We start from the raw sequence: 21,338 nt of genomic DNA on the forward strand, positions 1-21,338 counted from the left end.
TACAAGGTAATGCCCTTCGAATTGAAGAATATTGACGCTACTTACCAATGTGCCATGCAAGAGGTGTTTGACGACGTGTTGCATAAACACGTAGAATGTTATGTGGATAATCTCATGGTCAAGTCTAAGAAACGACAAGATCATTTGGAGGATCTGAAAATCGTGTCCGATTGCCTGCGAAAATACCAGTTGAGGATGAAGCCTTTCAAGTGCACATTTGGTGTAACCTCAGGAAAATTTCTTGGTTTCGTTATAAGACATCGAGGGATCGAGATAGATAAATATAAGATCGATGTCATTCAGAAGATGTTGAGACCAAAGAATTTACATGAGTTAAGAAGTCTTTAGGGGTGTCTAGCTTACATCCGGAGGTTTATTTTCATTTGGTTGGTCGATGTCAACTTTCAAAAAACCAATGAGAAAATGAGAAAATTCGAACGGGACGAGGCCTGCCAGATTGCTTTCAACAGCATAAAGAGGTACTTGCTTAGTCCTCCTGTCCTAGGTGCCCCTGTGGCAAGCAAGCTGTTGAGATTATACATTGCCGCACAAGAAAGATCATTGGGGGCATTGTTGACACAAGAGGGAGAGAAAGGAAACGAGCGGGCCCTTTACTACCTAAGTAGGAATTTAAATGGAGCTGAAATCAATTATTCACCTATTGAAAAAACATGCCTTGCACTCTTCTTCACTATCGACTAGTTGAGACACTACATGCAGGCCTTCACAATTCGTTTAATTGCGAAAATCGACCCCATCAAGTACGTTCTCTCTAGGCCAATCATCTGAGAACATTTGGCTAAATGGGCAATCATGCTTCAGCAATACGATATTGTTTATATGCCACAAAAGGTGATTGGACAAGCGTTGGCCGACTTCTTAGCGGATCACCCAATTCCATGAGATTGGAAGTTAAGTGAAGACTTGCCCGATGATGAAGTTCTCTTCACATAAATCACAGGGCCTTGGATCATGTTCTTTGATGGTGCAGCCCGAAGAAGTGGTGTGAGGACAGGCATTGTCTTCATTTCACCAGAGAAACATATGTTGCCTCATAGCTTTGCGTTTGCTGAATTGTGCTCAAACAATGTCGCCAAATACCAAGCCATGATAATCGACCTCTAAATGGCTTTGGAGATTGAGTATCGTACATAGAGATTTTTGGTGACTCAAAGTTGATAATCAATCAACTCTTACTCCAGTATTATGTGAAGCATGATGACTTGAAGCCCTACTTCATTTATGCCAAACAATTGATGGAGAAATTAAAAAATGTGATATTAGAGCATGTTCCGGGGATAGAAAATAAGAAGGTAGACGCTTTAGCAAACTTAGCTACTACCTTGACAATTCTAGACGATGTGTCTCTAAGTATATCACTTTGTCGGAGGTGGATTATACCTTTGGTCGAGATCGCATGTGAATAAATGAATGCGATATCAGTCTACTTAATTGATGAGGAAAACTGGCGGCAACCCATTATAGATTATCTTGAGCATGGAAAGCTTCCAGACAACTCCCGCCATAAAACCGAGATTTGAGGGAGGACTGCGCACTTCAGTTATTACAAAGGGGTTTTATATTGCCACTGCCTAGAGGGGCTCTTTCTCCGATGCCTTCAAAAGAGGAATCAACGAAGGCTTTGGAGGAAGTGCATTTTGTGTATTCAACGCGTATCAATCTGGACCAAAGCTATAGTTCCAGCTGAAAAGGATGAGTTACTACTAGACAGGGATGATCCAAGATTCGACAGAATATGCAAAGTGGTACGAGGTTTGTCAATACCATGTAAACTTCATTCATCAACCGCCCGAGCCTTTGCATCTGACTATGGGTTTATGGCCTTTTGAAGCGTGGAGGCTTGATCTTGTTGGCCCTATAACACCTAAGTCATCAATTGAACATTCTTACACCCTCGCAACCACTGATTACTTTTTAGGCTGAGGCCATCGCCTTGAGGAAAGCTAAGAAAGAAAATATGGTGGACTTTATCCGTACTCATATCATCTATCGGTACGATATCTCCCATCGAATCATGACAGATAATGGAAGATAGTTCTCCAATAGCTTGATGGACAGGTTGTGTGAGAAGTTCAATTTCAAGCAGTTCAAGTCATCCATGTACAATGTTGCTACAAATGGGTTGGCAGAGGCATTCAACAAGATGTTGTGCAACCTGCTGAAGAAATTGTCTCCAAGTAAAAAAGAGATTGGAAAGAGAAGATAGGTGAAGTGTTGTGAGCTTATCGAACCACTCATCGTACCCCTACAAGAGTCACACCATACTCTCTTGTTTATGGGGTAGAGGTTGTCCTTCCTTTAGAAAAAGAAATTTTGTCACTAAGAATGGCGGTACAAGAGGGATTGACTACAGAAGACAACGCCAAGCTACGTTTTCAAGAGTTGGAAGTACTTGATGAAAAATGACTGGAAGCTCAACAAACATTGAAGTATTACCAAGTGTGAATGTCTAAAGCCTTTGATAAGCACGTAAAGTCTTGATCTTTTTAAGTCGGCGATCTAGTACTTGCTGTAAGAAGACCCATTATCACGACGAAACATACGAAAAATAAGTTCACACCTAAATGGGATGGACCCTACATCAGCAAAGAAGTTTACACAAATGGGGCATACAAGTGATAGGATGTATAGTTATGCAACGGAAGCAATCAGAATCAATAAGCACCTTAATCACATCTAATTTGAGTTCTAAAAGCATGCAAAACAGATTTTCAAATAAGAGGGTTTCAAGAATTATATACCTTTGAAGGCTGTTCGTGGAGGCTGTTCGTGCTATTGGGGTGTTTGTGACCGAGGCGATCGCTGAGTTCGTGTGCGCGGTGTTCGTACAGTGTAGCGGTCATGTTGGACGAGCATTAGAGGTTGCTGTGTTCGAGCATTCATGATGTAAGAGCCTTAGTGATGAGTCTACAAATGTGTGTAAAGTTTCTTTTTTATCATTTGAAGTTTCATGCTGTAATATTTGTAATGAATGCATAATTGTATGTTTCTGTTTATGTCTGTAATTTGTAAAGTTCATATATGATTGTAATTTGGAATGACCTTTACGCTGCTCATGGAAATCCTCGTGTTTGATTTCCTTCATTAAAGTATCCTTACAAATAAATAAAGAAATATGGGTACTTTATTGCTTTTACTAAAATTGGATTTAGATGTATAAGTTTAATAGAATTTGTTTTTTTTTTTTTCAGCAATGTCGAACTCGATAATATAACTTCTTGCTTCTGACAAATTTAATGGAGAGGGTTACTCCAACTAAAAGCCAAACATAAACACAATATTAGTAGTTGATGACCTGAGGTTTGTTTTAACGGAGGAATGTCCTCCCATTCCCAGTTCAAATGCTAACCGAAATGTTTGGGATGCCTATGATAGGTGGGTAAGGGCTGATGAAAAGAGAAGGACCTATATCTTGGCGAGCATATCTGATGTGCTCAACAAGAAACATGAAGCCATGCCCACGGCTCGTGAGATCATGGCATCGTTATAGGAAATGTTTAGGCAACCATCATCTTCTGTACAACACGAGGCTATAAAATATGTTTATAACTTTCGCATGAAAGATGGAACCAATGTCAGGGAGCATGTCCTAGATATCATGGTTCACTTTAATATTGTAGAAGCTCACAGGGCTACCATAGACGAAACTAGTCAAGTTAGTATGATCTTGGAGTCTCTTCCGAAGAGTTTCTTGATCTTCTGAAATAATGTCGTAATGAATAAGATTGATTACAATTTGACTACTTTATTAAATGAATTCCAGACTTACCAATCATGATGAAATTAAGAGAAAGTAAAGCAAATGCTGTTTCACATCAGAATTTTTTTTTTTGAAGAGATCATCTTCAGTAATGAAGCCTTCGGACAAAAACAAGTTTGCCCCTTCCTCATCTAAAGATAAAAGTATCCAGATGAAGAAAAAGGAAAAAGGAATAAGAAACTTGTTGCAAAGAAAAACAAAGCTCCCAAAGAAAAGTGTTTCCATTGTGGAGAGGACGGGCATTGGAAGCGAAACTACAAAAAATATTTGGCTGAAAAGAGAGCTGAAAAGACTAAACAAGGTAAATTAGATTTACTTGTAGGAAGCTTACTGAGTTGGCGCTGTTGAGCCAACCCTCACCCATGCAAATCTAAGGATAATTCCGAACAAACAGGAGTTTATATTTAGCTCAGGATTAAGGTCAAGTTACCTAGGTCATCGGTTTGAAATAACCGGTCTTAAACAGTAAATAACGTTATAGAGTAAGAGTGACTTAATTCTTGCTTCGATCTTATGCAAACCCATTGCATAGGATACCCCTGCTCCTCATGTCAATACATGAATGAATCAGGATCATTTTGTTTGTAGCATTTTACAACAAATTGTAACAACTATAGAGTGGGCCGCTTCCAATAGCGTTATCAGAATAAAGCACCTAGTCTTATTCGTATACTATAGACTTTTTTGGCTATTTACTGAACTTGATCCATTCTTATGTCTCCACATGAAGTTCATGTATTCATATAATAGTGATGCATCTTTAATTTATTGGATTTAGACTTTACAAGTGCAAATCACATATTCAATAACAATTTTATTGAATAAACGTCAATAACATCTTTATTGATAATAGAATATGTTTAACATTACAAACTACGAGTTTTAGGACATATAACCCAACACATAAGGTTCCTCTACTAACTCGTAAATTGGATTAGTGAATTGGGTGAATTTGATGAGATTTGAAATTAGGGTTTAGAATTTGAAATGTTCAAATTCAATTAGGGTTTCTGTTAATTGTATTTGATAAAATTGAAACGTTCAATTTTATCAAAATTAAATAAAATTGGAAAGTTCTAAATATTTAAATATTGATTTAAATATTAGATGAGGTGTAATATAATACTTGATATTTGATATTAAATTTAAGTAATTATCCAATTTTATTCAAAATTTNTAAATTGGATAAGTGAATTGAGTGAATTTGATGAGATTTGAAATTAGGGTTTAGAATTTAAGGGTTTTTATTAATTGTATTTGATAAAATTGAAATGTTTAATTTTATCAAAATTAAATGAAATTGGAAAGTTCTAAATATTTAAATATTGATTTAAATATTAGATGAGGTGTAATATAATATTTGATATTTGATACTAAATTTAATTAATTAAAATTAGTTTAATTAATTATCCAATTTTATTCAAATTTTGAAATGGTTCAAAATTAGAAATTTGATTAGTTAAATTTTGAATTTATTGAAATTCAAAATTATAAAATTTAAATCGAATTTGATTTTTGGAAATCAAATTTTAATTAAATTAAATTAATCAAAATTTGAAGAATTAAAATTGAATTTGAAATTGAAAGTGAGAAAATCCAATTTTACACCTCATACCACTTCAATTTCAAGTTTATTGCATGATTTCCATGTATAAATTGGAGTTTTGAAGTTTAATTCAGACTTGATGCAATCTGATTAAACCCAGAAAATTCTGCATAAATCATCCTTGTACAAACCCTCTTCTTTCTTAAAAAAAAAAAAAAAAAAAAGAAGCTCAATTCAATGTTTCCACCATACAATCCAAGCAAGAGATTAATAGAGAAGATCTTTATGGCGGTCTACTGTAAGTTCGAAGCATCAATTCGTGGAATTTAGTTGGAATTGAAGAGTGTTCATCAAAGGTATTGTGTTCAAGAAACCCTCTTCAGAAATTATGTTTCAATGCATGTTTTAAACTCAAATTAAGTGTAATTAGAGTGCTTATTGATTCTGAGTTTTTCCATTGCATGTTAATTTACTCTATCAATTGGTATCAGAGTAAAATTTAAGCGCTCAACTATCGTTAATTTGAGTTTGGTGGGTGTTTTTCATAAGTTGTATGAAAATGGTGAATTGATATGGTTTTTTTGAGTTTCAGCATTGAAACCTCTTCAATTATGTTGTAATTCTTGTAATTGACTATTGATTGATGGGCCTTAATGTGTGATTAAGCGTCTGTAATTCGATTGGAGCCATTAGAATTGAAATTAGGTTGTAATTGAAGAAATGAGTGAAACAGGTCGAGCAGCAGAAACTGGATTTTCAGCCACTGCCCTATACTCGATTACTCGATGCTCGATGGTATTTACTCAATGGTATTTTGTGAAATACTCGATGCTCGATGGTACTTGATGTCATACTCGATGCACGATGACATACTTGATTCTCATACTCGATGCTCGATGACATACTCGATGACCAAGAGAATTCTACATTTTAGAGAGCCCAAGAGAATTCACCTACAACCAGAAGACTCGTGAAGCTGCAATGACTTTAAGAATGTCACGCGCTTCACTTCTTCAAGTTAAGCGCACACATTCAACTAAGAGAAATCAGAGAATCAACTGAGAGAGAATAGGAGAATCAAGTGTTAGAGATCGAGCCACAACACATCAAATCAATATCTACACTAACACAAACTCAAGTTCAACTCCACGAAACAAGTTTCTCCAACAACATCGTGCGAACAAATATCACTCGAGAAATCACAATGGTTTTCTAGAAACATTGCAGCAAACGACAAAATTGAATATAATTTATAAAATCCACTAAATATTCATCTTAAAAAGACGTAAAAAATATTAGCAGATTATCTCTTATAGAGATGCATTCCATAAAAGACAAAAAACAAAAACTCTTGTTTCCTCATGTATTTTTTGAAATCCCTCGTTTTCTATATTTGTTTAAAATTGCAATATTCATCTATTTAATTCGTGTTGGATGATTTTTTTCCCCTCCTTGTTTGATGCTTTTTTTCTTTTGAATGAATTGGACCAGACTACACTATTTCCATTTATTTCCATTATTTTTTTTCTTGTCTCTCTCCAAAACTAATCTCCTTTTATCAACCAACACTTTAATTTAAGCATACACATCAGAGATAATATTTTGAATCAAAGATAATATTATTGAAAATGGCCCTTATATAGGAAGCCGGTTTCAGCCGACCGAACCGAACCCGATGAGACTCGGTCTGTTCGGTTTGGTCCTCGGTTTTCTCGGACCGAACCGAACCGTGCACAAGGTGCAATTGAATTCGCCTTGCTGTGCTTGCTGCTTCGTTTGAACAACCTTTTCTTTTAGCTTCGATACCATCTCTCTACTTAGGGCTCCATTTCAGGTGCAACTTGCAAGTGCTCTCTGCTTCGAATCTCCTTTCTCCCCAACTCATTCCTCACTTCTACTTCCCTTTGCATTACTTTTTCATCTCCTTCAATGGGCAAGGCGGTGATCTCTGATGAAGAAGGTACAATCTCGTTTGTGTTCTTTCAATTTTCGCTCGGATTTTAGGTCTCTCCTTGCATTTTTCTCCTTCGTTTCTCACTGCTTTGTTTCTGTAGATGAGGTCGAATTGGACGACCGGGAACCACTTGACGGTGACGATGTCGATGGTCACAACATGGGGGACGAGGAAGACGAAGAAGATGGTTTGTTTCTTCGTTTTGTATTTGTAATCGTTGGTTGTTGTTTTATTCGATTTTTCATTTAGTTTCAATTAGATGTTTTTGGGTTTCTGTGGCTCGATTGGTGGTCATTATCTCGGTTTTATTTTCTATTTTATTTTCCATTTTCTCCGGGGGAGGTGTGTATTGTTCCGCCCTCATTTCATCTCCAGTTCGTTTATAGTGGATGAGAAACTGCGACAACGCAAGTCATGACTAGACTTATTGACCTGGGATGGGGACTAAGGATGAAATTGAAGAGTGTGGCATATCTGTAACTCATTAGGGTATGTGGAATATCCTATGAGTTTCGTGAGTCTGTGACTGTCAAATGTATAGGTCTTGCATTAGCTACCGGTGGGTACACTCGGCTTCAAGACATTGGGATAAGAAACTCTTTTCATGCAGACATAAAAGCAAAAGTTTAACCCCGCTGCAGGACATTGAAATTAATTTGTGGTCAAGTGGCCATTGTTCATCTTATCTTTTTCATCCTGTCTCTGTTGTGGCAAAAAAATAATTTGCAATGTACTGTTGTTTATTTTATTGCTGCCAGTGCCTTAGTAGTAATAAGCCTTCTTTTTTTGTTTTTCAGAAGAAGGAGAGGATGAGTATGAAAAGGATGGTTTCATAGTTGATGATGTTGAAGAAGAAGATGAAGAAGATGTGGAAGAGAGGGAAGACAGTGATGATGAAAGACAGAAGAAGAAGAAAAGGAAGAAAAAGTAAACTTTACTCTCTGACTTGTTAATTATAAATATTATTTTATATTTGAAATTGATTTTTTCTTTCTACCTGTTCAAATGAGTTTAGTCTGAAATAATGTAGAAAGTATGTTCAAGATTAGATGCTATAAATATTTGAATTATAATTGGTCAATGAAACACAGTGTAACACATTGTGTTAGCATAGCTGTCCATCTCCCTCTTTATGTTGTTGCATATAGAGTGTGTGGTAGGTTAATTAGCTCTTTTACATCTAAAGTTCTCAATAGATCTTCAATTGACAAGTGAGAGTTTCACTTTCTTAGAGAGGAATACGTGCTAGATGAAGATGACTACGAACTCCTTGAGGACAACAATATTAGCATTCAACGGCCGAAGGTAGTGGTTCTGAATTTTGATAATATTGCTTCATATTATTTATTTATGAGCATTTTCTGTCATCTTTTCCAGGGGAGCAAAAAGTTTAAGAGGCTTAAAAAAGCTCGAAGGGACAATTTGGAGCCTTCTGGATTTTCGGATGATGAGGATTTTGTAGAAAGCAGCAGAGGCGGACGAACTGCTGAGGAAAAACTTAAACGTAGCTTGTTTGGTGATGATGAAGGTATGCATTTGAATTCATTTTTTCTTTATTGCACACTTCTAACGGAAGTATCAAGCTGAGGTATCTCGTGATTACTTTTTGATACATTGTGGTAATTATTCAAAGCTCCACTTGAGGATATTGCGGAAGAGGAGGAACAACCTGAAGAGGAAGAAGATGCTGACATTGGAGATGAGGATGAAATGGCTGATTTCATTGTAGATGAAGAAGTTGACGAGGATGGGGCTCCCTTAAGGTTTTTTCTTCATGAATTTAAGAGCCTCAGATCATGTCTTCTAGTGTTTTATTTCTTTTGTAACCAATAATCATCTTATTGTACATATAATCTGAATTTATAAACCGTTTGGTCTAGGAGGAGGAAGTTGAAGAAAAAGAAGTCCAGGCAAGCACCTGGTGTATCATCAACTGCTTTGCAGGAGGCTCATGAAATTTTTGGTGATGTTGATGAACTCCTTCAGCTTCGCAAGAGAGAATTGGATACTCATGAGTGGCGTGAGAAGAGATTAGAAGATGAATTTGAACCAATTGTAATTTCTGAGAAGTATATGACAGAAAAAGATGACCAGATAAGGGAAATTGATATACCCGAAAGAATGCAGGTTTCTTTTTATATCTGATATAATATTACTCCACATTGTATATGCCATCTTCATGGGGTTTTCATTTTGTTTCCCCTTTTTTAGATTTCAGAGGAAAGCACCGGGTCTCCTCCTATGAATGATGCGAGTCTCGATGATGAAGCCTCATGGATACATGGTCATATTGCTAATGGAATGTACCCTTTGTTTGGTGATGCTAGTGGGCAAGACCTATCCGTAACGAAGGACGATATTCTGCGGTATCTGGATCTTGTACATGTCCAAAAATTAGATGTTAGTATTATTTTATCTTCCTTTCTTTCTAATTATTCTCATCTTTACTTGCTCATTCTGATACTTCTGTATTTTGTTCTTTCTTTTAGATACCATTCATTGCCATGTATAGGAAAGAGGAGATTCTAAGCTTGTTAAAAGATACAGAACATGAAGCTGGTGATGATCAGGATAAAAATGATAAAACACCAACATTAAGGTGGCATAAGGTGAGTAAGATTGTAATCAGGAGTAATGCTTTATTTGTATGGTTTGAAAAATATAAGAGGCAATGTATATTCACTTTTCATTATAGATACTTTGGGCAATTCAAGACTTGGACAAAAAGTGGCTGCTTCTTCAGAAGCGAAAGAAGGCTCTTCAATCATATTATAAAAACCGATATTTGGAGGAGATACGTACGGCTGAACATGTAACTAGAACCTCGCTAAATCGCCAGCTTTTTGACTCGGTCAACAAATCTCTCGAGGCAGCTGAATCAGAGAGAGAGGTAGATGATGTTGACTTGAAATTTAATTTGCATTTTCCTCCTGGTGAAGTTGGTGTTGATGAAGGACAATTCAAAAGGCCTAAGAGGAAATCACTGTACAGTATATGTAGTAAGGCCGGTTTATGGGAGGTTGCAGGAAAATTTGGTTATAGCTCTGAGCAATTCGGGTTGCAGCTCTCCTTAGAAAAAATGGTCAGTGTTCTTTGATATGATTGTGTCCCTAATCTTGGATGTGCTAATGACACCTGTTCATTTTTTGGTAGAGAAATGATGAGTTGGAGGATCCAAAGGAAACACCTGAAGAGATGGCATCGAACTTTACCTGTGCAATGTTTGAGAGTCCTCAAGCAGTACTCAAGGGAGCTAGGCATATGGTATCATGATTTTGTTTTCCTAGATTTAACTATCAAATGCTGTATAGTGTTATTCATGGTCTTTTCATGTGATTTCAGGCTGCTATTGAGATTAGTTGTGAGCCTTGTGTAAGGAAGCATGTCAGGAGCTACTTTATGGACTATGCCGTGATATCAACAAGTCCTACGCCAGATGGAAATGTTGCTATAGATTCTTTTCATCAATTTTCAGTTGTTAAGTGGCTCCGTGAAAAGCCATTAAGTAGATTTGAGGATGCACAGTGGCTTCTTATTCAGAAAGCTGAAGAAGAAAAACTTCTGAATGTCACTCTCAAGCTACCCGAAAAGCATTTAAATAAGTTGATAAGTGACTTCAATGAATATTATCTCAGTGATGGTGTTAGCAAATCTGCTCAGCTTTGGAATGAGCAGAGAAAGTTAATATTGCAGGATGCACTTTCTGGTTTTCTTCTGCCTTCAATGGAGAAAGAAGCAAGATCCCTGATGACTAGTAAAGCAAAAAAGTGGTTACTTATGGAATATGGAAAGAATTTATGGAATAAAGTATCTGTTGGTCCATATCAACACAAAGAAAATGATATTAGTTCTGATGAAGAAGCTGCCCCAAGGGTAATGGCATGCTGTTGGGGTCCTGGAAAGCCAGCTACCACCTTTGTGATGCTAGACTCATCAGGCGAGGTGCTTGATGTTCTTTACACTGGATCTCTCACCCTACGTTCTCAAAATGTGAATGACCAACAACGGAAGAAAAATGATCAAGAACGAGTTTTGAAGTTCATGACAGACCATCAACCACATGTTGTTGTTTTAGGAGCTGTTAATTTATCTTGTACCAGATTGAAAGATGATATTTACGAGGTTAGTGATCCCAGAACTTGTGGTGCTGATCATTGAATTCTAAAATGAGATTATAGTATTCCCTTCTTTTGGGAATGGTCCCTGCTTGTATAGCTGGGAGTGAAGCACAAAATTCATCTGAACTTGCTTTGGTGTCTTTGGTTACCTTCAATCCTGAAGAGGGGGGGAAGGGGGGAGTAAATATCACATATATAGCGCTATCCATTGCGTTATAAAAGAAAATCACATGCTTATATCATGTATATAAGCACCTTGTGCTAAAAGTCTTACGTTGAGTTATGGTTTGAATTTTGACAATTTAAAAGTTTGTAAAGGTATTTGAATTGCCGTACAATTTACTCATATTGATTGCAGTGTTTTGAAGGCACCTCCCATTCTGTAGAGGTGAGGTAGGGCGCACATTTAGCGTGCGCCTTTTGGGAAGCCCAAAGCCCTAGGGCTTAGGGGCTTTTTAATTATTTTACTAACCCCAAACACACAAATCCTTGTGTTTAGGGTTTTTTTTCATCCTTATTAATTATTAATTAAAAATAGTTGCCAACTCTATTGGAGTCCCTTCCTTTAGGGTGCTCCCTTTCTGTGGGTTGCTTTCTTCGTATGCCATGTATTCTGTCTGTTTCTCAATCAAAGTTCGTCTTTGATTAAAAAAAACCCAACTCTAAATGCAAAAAGCTTCTTTTTTTTCTTCTTTTCCTTTTCAACTTTGCCTTCTCTTCTTTATGTATCGTTTATATGTGTGTGTGTGTGGTGCGCCTCACAAAACAAAATTGAGCTTTTTCCTTTTGTGCGTTGCACTTGAGCTTTGGAGGGCTATTGCACTTTATTCTGCCTTAAGCTTTTAAAAACATTGATTAATTGATAATAGAAACCCCCCCCCGTTGCATCTCTTTTTGCCACCTCACCAATCGAGTTAGCCATCACATTCAGGAAAAAACAAGTCCTTCATCCTTGGTACCAATCACTCAACAATATGAAATTCCCTCGAAGAAGTTGACACTGACGACTACCTTTCTAGTTCCTTCCCTCTCTACACTGAACTGCCCCATCCCTTGTCCCCACCGAGCAACTTCTTTCACCCCGTTCCCATCCCCACCTTAGTGAGTGGTTGGTCAAACATTATGTTGGAGCAAGATGCCTTGTTAATGAAATGGAATTATTCATTCAGGTCCTTGGAATTTTGCTGGGAAGATTTGAATCAATGATCTCATACATGATATGGTACTAACCCAGTGGGATAGGCGATAATGACAAAGATCCTTGGCTAAAACTAAGTCTTCAAAGGCTTGAAAATGCACTTGGTATCATCTCTGGGAGAGCAATTATATCCCACAGGTTTAGGAATTATCAAGAACTTCTAAGCCCATGGCATTTATAGGTTGGAGAACTTCTTGTTAACAAGAGGTATGCTGAAAAAGAGCTTCTTTCTTTTTTTCCCCCTTTTTTGTGGTGGGGAGGAGGGGGGAGGGCTGTTAATGGGTTGGGGAAGTAATCTCATCTTCTCCCTGGTTATCTCGTTCCTCTTTAATGATGAATTTTATTTGCTTTAGGAAATGGGTAGTGTTTAGACGACTTTGTAGTGGTTGAGTAACAATAATAACTCTTCTCATGGCTTTACTAAGGATCTGCATAAAGCTCATAATGATCGAGTCACATTCCTTTGATCGGTCCTATTTACCCCATTAAAATGCAGTTTAGATGTACAACATTCAAGATGGCTCATATCATTTTATTCATTCCAGATGGTATAACAATTCAGATGGCATGTCGGATGCCATTGTTAGTGTGACCATTTTGTTGCATTCTCTGTTGTAAGGGGTAGGAAGACCTTGATACCTTGATCCTTTGGTGATGTGATTTTGCATATTGTGGTTGGAACATTTTCTTCCAGACATTTGGTGTGGCTATTGCACATTGTAGGTGTACTAGAAGTAGAGATATGAGTGGGAGTTCCTCATTCATCATCCCTTTGTCAGAAGGGTCGTTTCTTATGGGTGGCTAGGGTGTGTGTGCGCTATCATGTGGAATCTTCGTGGGAAAGGTACAATAGTGTTTAAAGAGTTGGAAGGAGAGCCTGACGATGTTTGGGCTTTTGTTAGGTGTCATGTTTCTCTTTAGGCTTCGAGTTCAAAGTGTTCTTTTATTATTTATTTATTTATTTATTTATTTTTGTTATTTTAAGTGTCGAGGTACTAGTTTGCTTGATTGGCCCCCTTTTTCTAGAGGAGTCCCTCTTTTGTGGACTTGGTTTTTTGTATGCCCTTATATTCTTTCATTCTTTTTCTCAATGAAAGCGGTTCTTTTCATAAAAAAAATGCAGATGGCATGTACCGTCATTCATTTGCTAATTGCTATTTTATTTTTTGATCAGATCATCTTTAAGATGGTGGAGGAGAATCCTAGGGACGTTGGACATGAGATGGATGGATTAAGCATTGTATACGGTGATGAGTCCCTCCCTCGGCTGTATGAAAATTCTAGGATTTCCTCTGACCAATTGCAAGGGCAATCAGGTACTTGTACAATGACCTTTTTCTTATCTACTGAATTCTTCTTTGCTTTTAAATTCCTATTTTAGTGGAAGTAATTTTATAAATTTATTTTTACTAGGGATTGTGAAGCGTGCTGTTGCTCTTGGACGTTATCTGCAAAATCCTCTGGCTATGGTTGCGACACTTTGTGGTCCAGGAAGGGAGATCTTATCTTGGAAACTAAATCCTTTGGAGAATTTTTTGACCCCAGATGAAAAATACGGGATGGTTGAACAGGTTATGGTGGATGTGACCAACCAGGTTGGCCTGGATACTAATTTGGCTATAAGCCATGAGTGGTTGTTCAGCCCATTGCAATTCATAGCTGGCCTTGGACCTAGAAAGGCAGCTTCTTTGCAGAGATCCTTGGTGAGGGCTGGATCAATTTTCACACGGAAGGACTTTGTTACAGCGCATGGTCTTGGTAAAAAAGTATTTGTTAATGCAGTTGGGTTCCTGCGTGTTAGGCGAAGTGGGTTGGCTGCAAGCAGCAGCCAATTTATAGATTTATTGGATGATACGAGAATTCACCCTGAATCTTATGCTCTGGCACAAGAATTAGCGAAAGATGTTTTTGATGAAGATGTTAAAGGTGATGCAAATGACGATGAGGATGCAGAGATGGCTATAGAGCATGTTAGAGACCGACCTCATTTATTGAGGACTCTTGATGTTGATGAATATGCCAAGAGCAAGAAACGGGAAGATAAAAGAGAGACTTTTCTTGACATAAAAAGAGAACTGATGCAGGGTTTTCAGGATTGGCGTAAGCAATATGAAGAGCCCAGTCAGGATGAAGAGTTTTACATGATATCTGGTGAAACCGAGGACACCCTTGCGGAGGGGAGAATTGTGCAGGCTACAGTCCGCAAGGTACTAGGTCAAAAAGCAATTTGTGGACTTGAATCTGGATTGACTGGGATGCTTATGAAAGAAGATTATGCAGATGATTCTAGAGAGATCTCCGACTTATCTGATAGGTTGCATGAGGGGGATATTGTTACTTGCAAGATCAAATCAATTCAGAAGAATCGGTATCAGGTTTTCCTTGTTTGTAAGGAGAGTGAGATGAGAAGTAACCGGCACCAAATTACTCAGAATCTTGATCCCTACTATCATGAAGATCGAAGCAGCCTACAGAGTGAGCAAGAAAAGTCTCGGAAAGAGAAGGAACTTGCGAAAAAGCATTTCAAGCCAAGAATGATTGTTCACCCTCGATTCCAAAATATAACAGCAGATGAAGCAATGGAGGTTTGTTATTCTCTAAGAAACATTTTCTTATTTTAAATTTTTAGTTGAACAAAGTTAAGAAACCAGGATGTGACAACTAGTGAAGATAGAAATGTTCAAGTTGTATATGCTTCACTGTTTAGTCACCTTAAAAAGTCTTTAGAAAAACAATAAAGAATACCTTTCATCAAATAAAATGAAGATGGACTACCCAATATTACAGTCACAAAAGAGTCTGAATAAAGATGATTACAAAGAAAAGGGAAAAATATTCTCAAAAGGGCTCGTATGTTTTTATGAGAAATTAAACCTTTCTAATATAAATGATAGAAAAAAAAAAGAGAATTACACCAGAAGGAAGAAGCCCAGATAAATGGAGCCTCTTACTGAAGGTATTGTATCAAGCCATGTACCACACCTTTTCCTTAGAAGAATGGGCACCCAAAACCGGAAGTTTGTATGAAGTGGAAAGGCAAGAGCGAACTTCAAAAATAAAGGTGACAAGGCAGGCTATCTTGAAAAACATGCTTGGGACCCATTGCTAAGGGAAAGCTTCAAAAACTTGGAATGGCAACTGGACTATGATGAGAGTGACTTTAGCCAGATGAGCTTGGACCTACCTAGTCAGATGTTTGCCATATTCACTTGCTATAATCTCATGTCACAAAGCATAGACTTGAAGGAACCACCATAACCATAGAGCAATCGTCATTTTGCTTGCGTTTAATGATGAGATTTCTAAATGGTTATGGATCTTAAGCCAGACATGAACACACATTTAATTTTGTTAAGATTAAGGGAAAAAAAATCCCCCCTCCCTAACTAGAGAAAATGTGTCAGATGAGCTCTCCCCTCAGTCACATGAAAGAAAAGGTTTAACCAGATTCCTTCCGTACCCATTAACACTAACATGCTAAGAACATGGATGACCACAAGAAACAAGGATTAGGATTCATTTTTCTCAGCTCCATTAACTTTTTCTTTATTTTATTTTATTTTAATTTTTAATAACCATTCATTGATACGATGAAATGGACTACAAAAGAACTTCCTATTGGATGATAATGATTACAGAAAACACCTCCATTGATCAGCAAGTGTGGTAAGACTACAATTACAAAAAGAAGGGGAGGCAATTTGCTCCAAGTAATAGCTTAAAGCCTAAAAGAGAAGTAGGATCAATAAACTAGCTACAATTCTTGTCCAAGAAGATGTGAGCATTAAACAAAGCAAGGTTCTAAAAAAAGGAATAGGCCAAAAGGATCTTTTTCTCCTTTTTGAAAGGTACCCCAAGAATAGGAGACATAAGAGCGAATATCACCCCAGTTAAGGGAAAATCCATCCAAAAGCATATTGTAAAAGGTTCCAGAACTTTAAAGAAAAGTTGCAGTTGCTGAAAAAGTGAATCGGTGTTTCAACTTTCATCACTGTAATAGCACACATGTCAGCAGCTATGGAGATCTTCTTTGGAGCTTATGAAAGGTGTTGATGCATGAGTGGGTAAGCTCCCAAATAAAAAATCACTTTTTAGGGAAAGCCAAAAGCTAGCAGGCCAAATCTGCTGGTATAAAACTGAAATAGAACTCCTAGAAGATTTCAACTCCACTAACTGTTTTGGGATAGAGTACTTAAGCGACCTTAGGCAATTTCAAATCCATGATTTCCCTTTTCTCCACGAGATTTTATCCTTCCTAAAGAGACTTATTATGCTGGCTAAAGACGCATTAAACACTACCGAATTCCACCACTAACCACTAATTCTCAACACAGTAATTCCGTAATTCCTTGTTTCAACCAAAAATTCTAGTGGACAGTAGGGAAAAGAAAACATCCGTATGTCTCTTCCTTTCTCCCATAAAATTCCTCCATAATTTTTTGACGTCTTGTAAAGAGAGCAATTTAGAATTGAAATGTCTTTATCAATGCCCCCATGTCTGCCAAGCAAATAGACGAAGGGAATGCACCACTGAAGAAAACGCACCCCAGAAGAATTTTTGCATTAAATAATCCTGTCAATAGCTTTAAGTATTTTCTTCAAAATTTTAAGGTCTATAACTTAGAAAAGGATGAGGAATGGTGGAAATTGTGGAGTTCACCAAATGATTAAAGAGAGATTTGGATGAGAAAATTCCAGATGGGTCAATGTCCAAATAGTTAATATGGTAACTAAGATGTTAACTCTGCAAAATTCTCGGAGAGGAGAGGTCATAAGATAAAAAGTTTCTACAGTTTGTTCAGTTAGAGAGAATTGAGAGGAATGATGATGTTTTGTGGAACTGATTTTGGGTCAATCGTGAACACTTTTTAGGTTACTAATATTTATTACACGAGGAAAGCGATTTGATTTCTTGAATTTTATGTTTAGTGAAGAACAATGAGTCTTCAATGTATATATGTTTAAAAATGTTGATTATTTTTTTTTTTTTTCGTGAATGATACTTCTGTATACTATTCTCTTATCGGATATTTTCTAACATTCTTTTCTTTATGGCAGCTCTTGTCTGACAAGGATCCTGGTGAAAGTATTGTCCGACCTAGTTCTCGTGGACCTTCTTTTTTGACTTTAACACTTAAAATTTACGATGGAGTATATGCTCACAAAGATATAGTGGAAGGTGGAAAGGAGCATAAAGACATCACTAGCTTGTTGCGTATTGGGAAGACCTTGAAAATTGGGGAGGACACTTTTGAGGATTTGGACGAGGTTAGTGTTGCATTATGGTATCTGTATGTGAAGGTCTTCACTCTTCAATGTGATTCATGTCATAAGTTGTAGTAGTTATTAATGGCATCTTGGAAACCGTTAATCTCTAGGCTTCTGCATGTATTAGATGATTTTTAAAATTAAATCTTGATATCCTGTTCTATGTGTTGATATTCAGAAAATTCGTAACAAAATTTATCGAAGAACTATCATATGATTAAAAAACTTCTTCAGAACTTGTGTATACCTTGATTTTTTGTCGAATTTGATAATGACACCTCCATTTAATCTCTCTTGTATTCCCCCCTCCTTCCCCCCCCCCCCCCCCCCAAAAAAAAAATGCAGGTGATGGATCGGTATGTTGATCCCTTAGTTTCTCACTTAAAGGCAATGCTAAGTTATCGTAAGTTCAGGAGGGGTACAAAAGCTGAAGTTGATGAACTTATGAGGATTGAGAAGTCAGAGTATCCAATGAGAATAGTTTTATGGTTTTTGGATATCTCATGAACATCCGGGTACATTCATTTTGACATACATACGAAGTACAAATCCACACCATGAGTACATTGGTCTCTATCCAAAGGGATTTAAATTTAGGAAAAGAATGTTTGAAGATATTGATAGGCTTGGTGGCCTATTTTCAAAGGCACATCGATGATCCCCAGCATGATTCAGCACCATCAATTAGATCATTTGCTGCTATGGTACCCATGGCGAGAGCCCTGCAAACTGGTGGCTCTTCAGCAGCATCTGCAGGTAGCCCTTGGGGTGGTTCATCACATGACGGTGGCTGGAGAAGCCAGTCATTTGACAGGGATCGTTCTTTCTACTCCTGGGTCTAGAAACAGGTTGAGGTCTACGAAAGTTGTATTCAGTTTTCTCTGTTGAATACTTATGAGAACTGTGAACTGCATTCAATTTATTTCTGTTTTTGGAATGTTCAGGTTGAATAATATGATTTTCTTATTCTAAACAACTAGAGCTCCGAGAACTAGTCCTTTTCTAGGACCTAGTCAGGCTATTTTCTTCTTCTTGGTGCTCTCTTTAGAGAGTTCTTATTATTTGTTGTCTTTGCCAATTACGGTTTTTTTGGGTAATCTCCTGTGGCTTGGTGTGAAAATTCCTCTTCTTTATAAATATGTCTTCTCCAATGGTTGCACAAAGTTGTTTGTTTCTTTTCTTCTCAATGGTTGCATAAAGTTGTTTGTTTCCTTACTCCCACCCCCCCCCCCCCCCCCCCCCCCACAAAAAAAAAAATAAAAAAATAAAACAGTTAAAGCTTCTTTAAAGTTGTTTGTTGGGTGTCTTGTTTTTCTAAAAAATGGTTGTCTGGTTGGGAAAGAAACCAAAAGTTAAACTGAACACATTCAAATATCAATATGAGTTGCTTTTGTTATAAATTTAAATGGCTTTAAAGCCTTTTCATTTCTTATGAGAAAATGTTGATCACTTAACATAACATTGTAATTTTGACCATGAATCACAATGTTTTTTCCTGCTTACATTATGCCCATCGCCAGTATCATGTATTTTGGTGCTGTGTTAAGTTTGATCTTTATGTGTAAGAATGGACTCATCTAATGGTCTGATCCTTCATTTGGGTGGGTGGGGGGGTGGGGGATCAATTAAGATTTGAGGAAAGTACCATAAAATGATCACTTAAAAAGTTTAGTTGTGTGTTCATAATTGATGTTGTTTTCTTTAATAGTTTGCTCCTGTAAGAATGCTTCCTCTTTTGGCATTTTTCTCCACCCTTATTTTTATGTTCTATTCATTTATAAGTGGCGTTGCTGTTGAAAGTTAGAATTTTTTTGAATATCTTTGCTAATCCTTGATTGGCTGGCTAGACTGCTCTTTTTTGGTTGTTTTTTTTCTCTCTTTTTGGGGTCCTCGTGGTTTTGGGTGCTGGTAGAGTTCATGACATTTTATGGTACTTTTCTCAAATCTTAATTTGTTTTAACCTCCAATTTGTCTTTATATTCTGCTTGCAGGGAGACATGACAACAGGAATTCTGGTGGTCGTGATGGACATCCAAGTGGTCTGCCTAGACCATATGGTGGACGTGGGCGTGGTCGAGGGCTCATACAATAATAATAGAGGGAATAATGACGCGGTCAGATTCTAGTTATGATGGCGGCTCCAGATGGGATTCATCTTCCAAGGATGGGGATGATGGATTAAGCAACTTCCCAGGAGCTAAAATTCAAAATTCACACAGGCAAAGAAGCCTTTCTGGTGGCTGGAGCTCTGTGGGAGTGGGGGTGGTGGTAATGGATGGAGTGAACAGCAATGGCGGTGGCGGTGGCGGTGGGGGCGGGGTGTTGGGGTGGGACTGGTGGGAATTCCAAAGGAAATTGGGGTGGTTCTGGTGCAAGCAACAGTGGGGGGTGGGGTTCTTAAGTCGAGCCTTTTTCACCATGACTAGCTGGCATTTGACGGTCTTGGTGGTCGGTAATTCTTACCAGCTTCCACTCTTGTTTGTCAGCCTCCAGTCGGTGACCGGTTGATACATGGTTTTGGTCTGCCTACCCTCGATGGCTCTTTCACTGCAGCTGATGATATTTAGACAGTAATTTAGTCAGAGATAGGTGACGTAAAACCTCTCTCCCTCTCCTGATTGTCTTCCGCCATTTACCCTTTCACAGTGACAAAAATTAACTGATTATTCATGTGATTCGGGGGAGGGGGGATGGGTGGAATGGAATTCACCTTATATAGAAAAAGGTAAATGCGTTTTGAAGGCTGTATTTATAATGTTTAAGTCATGTTGCCTCCTTTGTCCCAAAAGCTCTCTTGGTCTAACCTATTGATGTGAATACTTGAGGACGAAAATTTACCTTTGCTTAATGTGGACATCTTTCTACCTCAAACTTAACTCTATCAGTCTTTGCATAGGTTCTCTATTCTACTTTTAACTTTTGACTTTCATGTTATGTGGTTTTTCCTTGAAAAAGAAAGTTCATTTTTTACACTTTGGCCTAGTTCAATTTTAGTTTTCCGCTATAGTTACTTTGGGCTAAATAAGAATTTGTAATAATAGAACATTATGGCAATCTTGGATTTTTCTTAGCTCTGCAATTATTATTATAATTGTGGTGGAGGAACTTTTCTTTTGCTCAAATTTGTTGCTAGGTCCGGGTATCTTTATGATTTGGGCATGATTTGATCTTGAATTTCTTGCTTGTACTCTCTGATTTATTGATTCTTCGTGGGAAATATTAATAGCACCATTTGCAACTTTTGAGTTTTGAATTTCAAAAATAGAGAATTTGACGGATAGAGAAAATGTCAAATTATTTATAAAAATAGCAAAAAAGGCATTGATAGTTTTATATCATTGATAACTGATAGACTTTTATTAGTCTCTATAAAAAATATAAAAAAAAAATAAAATTGTGTTATTTTGTGTAAATAATTTATTTTTCTATTTTTGAAAGTCCTTTCAAATATACTTTTTTGTTTTTATTTTCGT

General features: G+C 37.2%; 1 protein-coding gene across 1 annotated transcript; it reads left to right on the plus strand.

The window, feature by feature from the left end:
* The first annotated feature begins 7,105 nt into the window (after positions 1-7,105).
* LOC120079323 (transcription elongation factor SPT6 homolog) lies at positions 7,106-20,794 on the plus strand. The gene is given in 25 exon segments (XM_039033474.1): positions 7,106-7,287; positions 7,382-7,468; positions 8,079-8,208; positions 8,514-8,586; positions 8,659-8,809; positions 8,915-9,044; positions 9,162-9,408; positions 9,493-9,681; positions 9,771-9,890; positions 9,977-10,363; positions 10,435-10,545; positions 10,624-11,403; positions 13,772-13,913; positions 14,011-15,182; positions 17,656-17,865; positions 18,211-18,348; positions 18,350-18,490; positions 18,492-18,689; positions 18,691-18,709; positions 19,854-19,942; positions 19,944-19,976; positions 19,978-20,115; positions 20,118-20,150; positions 20,152-20,180; positions 20,182-20,794. Coding segments are annotated over 25 exon segments (4,863 nt in total). The 5' UTR covers positions 7,106-7,256; the 3' UTR covers positions 20,267-20,794.
* The last annotated feature ends 544 nt before the right edge of the window (positions 20,795-21,338 follow it).

This window comes from Benincasa hispida, chromosome 6 (assembly GCF_009727055.1).
Source record: "Benincasa hispida cultivar B227 chromosome 6, ASM972705v1, whole genome shotgun sequence".
Classification (NCBI taxonomy): Eukaryota; Viridiplantae; Streptophyta; class Magnoliopsida; order Cucurbitales; family Cucurbitaceae; genus Benincasa; species Benincasa hispida.